Source organism: Neovison vison, chromosome 6 (genome assembly GCF_020171115.1).
Source record: "Neovison vison isolate M4711 chromosome 6, ASM_NN_V1, whole genome shotgun sequence".
Classification (NCBI taxonomy): Eukaryota; Metazoa; Chordata; class Mammalia; order Carnivora; family Mustelidae; genus Neogale; species Neogale vison.
The window spans coordinates 109650271-109656087 of record NC_058096.1 but is presented as its reverse complement, the minus strand read 5'-3'; the positions used below and the strand labels follow the sequence as shown (position 1 = coordinate 109656087).

The 5817-nt window shown below is 51.5% G+C and overlaps 1 protein-coding gene across 1 annotated transcript; it reads left to right on the top strand.

Annotated features, from left to right (window-relative positions):
- Window positions 1–3164: 3164 nt before the first annotated feature.
- On the top strand, window positions 3165–4950 carry LOC122908792. Its single transcript, XM_044251964.1, has 2 exons — window positions 3165–4530; window positions 4844–4950. The coding sequence occupies exons 1-2, from the start codon at window positions 3172–3174 to the stop codon at window positions 4916–4918; spliced, it is 1434 nt and encodes a 477-aa protein (XP_044107899.1). The 5' UTR covers window positions 3165–3171; the 3' UTR covers window positions 4919–4950.
- Window positions 4951–5817: the final 867 nt, after the last annotated feature.

Here is a 5817-nt window from a genome sequence, read left to right as displayed (position 1 = left end):
GACGTCCAGAACCGAGCAAACAACCAGTCGGTGGAAATACGGAAGAAGAAATGGGTCACCTTTTGTTCCTCCGAGTGGCCCACTTTCAATGTCGGATGGCCGCGCGGTGGCATTTTTAACCTTGATATTATTTCTCAGGTGGAAGCCAAAGTTTTCAGCCCTGAACCCAACGGACACCCCGATCAGGTGCCCTACATCGTCACCTGGAAGGCTCTGGTCTCAGACCCCCCACTTTGGGTTCAGCCTTTTGTTTCCCTTCCTAAACCCTGCTCTTCCCCTAATACCCCCACTGCCCCACCTCCCCCAAAGGAGCAGTTGCTCCATCCCCAACCTGCATCTCTTCCACCCACCCCTACTTCCTCTTCCCTTTACCCCGCCCTCACCCCACTCCAAGACAAGTCCCCAAAGCCCCCCAAGCCTGTTCCTGTTTTGCCCCCAGACACGGGGTCCCCCCTTATAGATCTGTTAACAGAGGAACCGCCTCCATACCCGGCGGCTGCTGCAAACAGCCAAAAGCCTGGCCAAGAGCCTGGTCGAGAGCCTGGTCCTCTGGAGTTGCCCATTGCTGGGCGGCTTAGAGATTGACGCGCGCAGCCTCCGAGCCAAACCTCCCAAGCATTACCCTTGAGGGAAGGTCCAAATGGTCGGCCACAGTATTGGCCCTTTACCGCTTCTGACCTCTATAACTGGAAGCAACATAACCCCCCCTTCTCTAAGGACCCCGCCGCCCTAACTAACCTGATCGAGTCTATTCTAGTTACCCACCAGCCCACTTGGGATGACTGTCAACAGCTGTTGCAGACTCTGCTGACCTCGGAGGAAAAGCAGAGGGTCCTCCTGGAAGCCCGGAAAAACGTACCGGGCGACGATGGGCGACCAACCCAGCTGCCTAATGAGATCGACATGGCCTTCCCCTTAACCCGCCCAAATTGGGATTTCGCCACACCTGCAGGTAGGGAGCGCCTTCGTCTCTATCGCCAGTTGCTCATAGCGGGTCTCCGAGCAGCCTCGAGACGGCCTACTAATTTGGCTCAGGTTAAGCAGGTGATACAGGGAAAGGAAGAAACACCTTCTGCCTTTCTAGAGAGACTTAAGGAGGCTTATAGGATGTACACCCCGTATGACCCTGATGATGAAGGGCAAGCTACTAGTGTATCAATGTCCTTTATCTGGCAGTCAAGCCCTGACATTAGGAGCAAATTACAGAGATTAGAAGGGTTACAGGGGTATACACTTTCTGATTTATTAAAGGAGGCAGAGAAGGTGTTCAATAAGAGAGAAACTCCAGAAGAGAAAGAGGAAAGAATGTGGTTAAGAATGAAAGAGGCACAGGACGAAAGAGATAAAAAGCAGAGCAAGGAATTGACTAAGGTATTGGCCACCGTAGTTACTCAGGGACAGAACAGAGAGGGAGTCAGACTGGGAGAGCGAGAACGAAGAGGGACCAAACTAGACAAAGACCAGTGTGCCTATTGTAAGGAAAGAGGACACTGGGCACGAGAGTGTCCCAAGAACCCCAAGAGTCTCAGAGGACCTCCGATGCCCAAGCCACTGACGTCCCTACTGACGTTGGAAGACTAGGGAAGTCGGGGCCAGGAACCCCCCCCTGAGCCCAGGATAACTTTAAGCGTCGGGGGGCAGCCAGTTACCTTCCTAGTAGACACCGGGGCCCAGCATTCAGTCCTAACCCAGACTCTAGGACCACTCAGCAACCGAACTGCTTGGGTACAAGGAGCAACTGGAGGAAAGAACTATCGGTGGACCACGGAACGCAGGGTCCAGCTGGCTACCGGTAAGGTGACACACTCATTTCTACACGTACCCGATTGCCCCTACCCGTTACTGGGGAGAGACCTTCTAACCAAATTAAAGGCCCAAATCCACTTCAACCCGGGAGGGGCGGCAATAACAGGCCCCAATGGGGAACCCTTACAAGTACTAACCCTCCATTTGGAGGAGGAATATAGACTATATGAACCTGAACAATCCTCAGAGATCCAAAATGAAGCTTGGCTAAAAGAGTTCCCTACGGCCTGGGCGGAGACGGGGGGCATGGGTATGGCTCGCCAACAACCCCCCCTCATAATCCAACTCAAGGCGACAGCCACCCCAGTGTCAATAAAGCAGTACCCAATGTCTCAGGGAGCACGCCAAGGCATCAGACCTCATATTAAGAGACTTCTCGATCAAGGAATTTTAATTCCCTGCCGGTCACCTTGGAATACACCTCTGTTACCGGTAAAGAAACCCGGCACAGGAGATTACCGGCCAGTGCAGGATCTAAGAGAAGTTAACAAAAGGGTTGAGGACATACATCCCTCCGTACCCAATCCATATAATCTACTGAGCACCCTGCCCCCTTCCCACGGATGGTATACGGTGCTAGACTTGAAAGATGCTTTTTTCTGCTTAAGACTACATCCAGTGAGCCAGCCACTCTTCGCCTTTGAATGGAGGGACCCAGATCTTGGGGTTTCAGGACAGTTGACTTGGACTCGGCTTCCTCAGGGTTTCAAGAACAGTCCTACTCTGTTTGATGAGGCGCTGCACAGAGACTTAGCTGATTTCCGAGTGCAGCATCCCTCACTGATACTTCTTCAATATGTCGATGACCTCCTCTTGGCGGCTCACACCCAAGAAAGCTGTCTGAGTGGCACTAGAGCCCTCTTACAGACACTGGGACAATTAGGATACCGAGCCTCAGCAAAAAAGGCCCAAATATGCCAAAAACAAGTCACCTACTTGGGGTACCAGCTGAGGGAAGGACAGAGATGGCTCACTGAGGCACGAAAGCAGACTATCCTCCGCATATCCACACCTACCACCCCACGACAGCTAAGGGAATTTTTGGGAACTGCTGGATTCTGTCGCTTGTGGATCCCTGGGTTTGCGGAAATGGCAGCCCCCTTATACCCCCTCACTAAGCAAGGGGCTCGGTTCCATTGGGGCGAGGAGCAGCAACAGGCCTTTTTCAACATCAAAAAGGCTTTACTAGAATCCCCAGCCCTGGGACTCCCAGATGTAACTAAGGCTTTCGAACTGTTCATAGATGAAAAACAGGGCTATGCCAAGGGAGTACTAACCCAAAAGCTAGGGCCTTGGAAGCGCCCGGTGGCCTACCTGTCAAAGAAGTTAGACCCTGTGGCTGCTGGTCGGCCACCCTGTCTACGAATGGTGGCTGCCATTGCCATCCTAGTCAAGGATGCGGGCAAGCTAACTTTGGGCCAATCACTTACCATCTTGGCCCCCCATGCGGTTGAAGCCTTGGTCAAGCAGCCCCCAGACAGGTGGCTCTCCAATGCTCGCCTGACCCATTATCAGGCCATGCTCCTGGACACTGATCGTGTACAGTTCGGGCCTGTGGTGGCGCTCAACCCTGCCACCCTACTCCCCTTACCTGAGACTATGGAAACACATGATTGCCTCCAGATCCTAGCTGAAGTTCATGGCACCCGAAAGGATCTGACGGACCAGCCCCTCATGGGAGCAGACTACACCTGGTATACAGATGGCAGTAGCTTCCTGCACAATGGCGAGCGAAGAGCAGGAGCTGCAGTGACTAATGAGACAGAGGTAATCTGGTCCAAGAAGCTATCTCCTGGGACATCAGCTCAGCGGGCGGAACTCATTGCCCTGACTCAGGCTCTGCAGATGGCAGAAGGTAAGAAACTAAACGTTTATACCGACAGCCGCTATGCCTTTGCTACGGCCCACATACATGGCGAAATCTATCGGAGGAGAGGGCTCCTCACCTCCGAGGGAAAAGAAATTAAAAATAAACCTGAAATACTGGCTCTGCTCAAGGCCTTGTTCCTGCCCCAAAAGTTAAGCATTATGCACTGCCCGGGTCACCAAAAGAATAATAGCCCGGTGGCAAGGGGAAACCAGCTGGCAGATCAAGCTGCTAAGGAAGCTGCCCTGGGGGAAAAAGAAACTGGGCCCATTCTCACCCTGAGCATAGGGCCCCCACAAGAAAATAATAAACCTATGGAGTACAGTTCTGAGGATCAGGAGCTGCTAAAGAAAATGGGGGCCACATGGGATCCACAGAACGGGGCATATACCATGGACGAAAAAATTGTTATGCCCACTTCATATTCTCGCCACATAGTCCAATCCTTGCACTCACTGACCCATCTGAGTGAAAACAAAATAAAAACCCTCTTAAATAATGAGCACCAACCGTATTTGTTACTAAACCAAGACAAGGCGTTGCGATCCATAATTAAAAATTGCTTAGTCTGTGCACAAGTAAATACCGGAAAGGCTTATGCTGCCCCTGGAGTGCGCGTTCGAGGACATCGCCCTGGTATTCACTGGGAAATCGACTTCACGGAAGTAAAACCTGGACTCTATGGTTACAGATATTTGTTAGTTTTTGTAGACACTTTTTCAGGATGGGTAGAAGCCTTCCCCACCAAGCACGAGACTTCGAATGTGGTCACCAAGAAACTACTTGAAGAAATCTTCCCCAGGTATGGAATACCTCAGGTATTAGGCACCGACAATGGTCCAGCCTTCGTCTCCCAGGTAAGTCAGAAGGTGGCCAAATTATTGGGGATTGATTGGAAATTGCATTGTGCATATAGACCCCAGAGCTCAGGACAGGTAGAGAGAATGAATAGAACAATCAAGGAGACTTTAACTAAATTAACGCTTGCAACTGGCTCTAGGGACTGGGTCCTCCTCCTGCCCCTGGCCCTATATAGGGCCAGGAATACCCCCGGGCCCCTAGGATTGACTCCCTTTGAAATATTATATGGGGCACCACCCCCTATTGTAAACCTTTTTAATCCTATTGATCCTCATGTTTCTTCTTTTGCCGATCGTGCTACCCTACAAGCCCACCTCCAGGCACTCCAGATCGTTCAGAAAGAGGTCTGGAGGCCACTGGCTACAGCTTATCGAGAGCAGTTAGAAAATCCAACTGTGCCACATCAATTCCAGATCGGCGACTCTGTCTGGGTCCGCAGGCATCAGATCAAGAACCTTGAGCCCCGATGGAAGGGACCCTACACCGTACTCCTGACCACCCCGACGGCGCTAAAAGTCGACGGCATCGCGGCGTGGATCCATGCCTCCCATGTAAAACCAGCTCATCTGGGACCAAACGAACCGACAGCATCCGATCTCAAGGAGGAATGGCGAGTTCGACGCACTCAAAACCCGCTAAAGATAAGACTCATGCGATCCTAACATTGACTATCCTTGTTCTGGGCATTCCGAGCTCCCATGGGTCCCCTCATCATGTAAAACAGCTCACCTGGCAGGTCCTATCTCAAACAGGACAAGTAATTTGGAACACCTCTCAGCAGCATGCCCCATTCACTTGGTGGCCTAATCTATACCCCGACATCTGTAAATTAGCCATGGGAGCTCCAGCCAACTGGGATATAGAAAATTACTTTGACCTACAGAAGCCGCCTTCACAATCGTCCCCCCAAGGACGACTCGGGTTAAATCCTTGGGGAGGCTGTGGGGATTGGAGTCAACGAAGTATGTTAAGGACACTCACCTTCTATGTATGCCCCGGGTTTCACAGACCCAGAGAATGGACCTCATGCAGTGGGGCATCCCACTTTTACTGTCACAATTGGGGCTGTGAAACCACTGGTGACACTTATTGGAAGCCCACCTCAGGTTGGGACTACATAACCGTAACAGCGAATTATTCCCATGCCAGGAGCAGCCCCAAGTGGACACAAAACCCAGCCTGTCAAAATCAGTGGTGTCACCCACTCAAAATAGTCTTCACTGAATCAGGAAAAAAACAACTTAATTGGGTAAAGGGATATACCTGGGGCCTCAGATTCTATA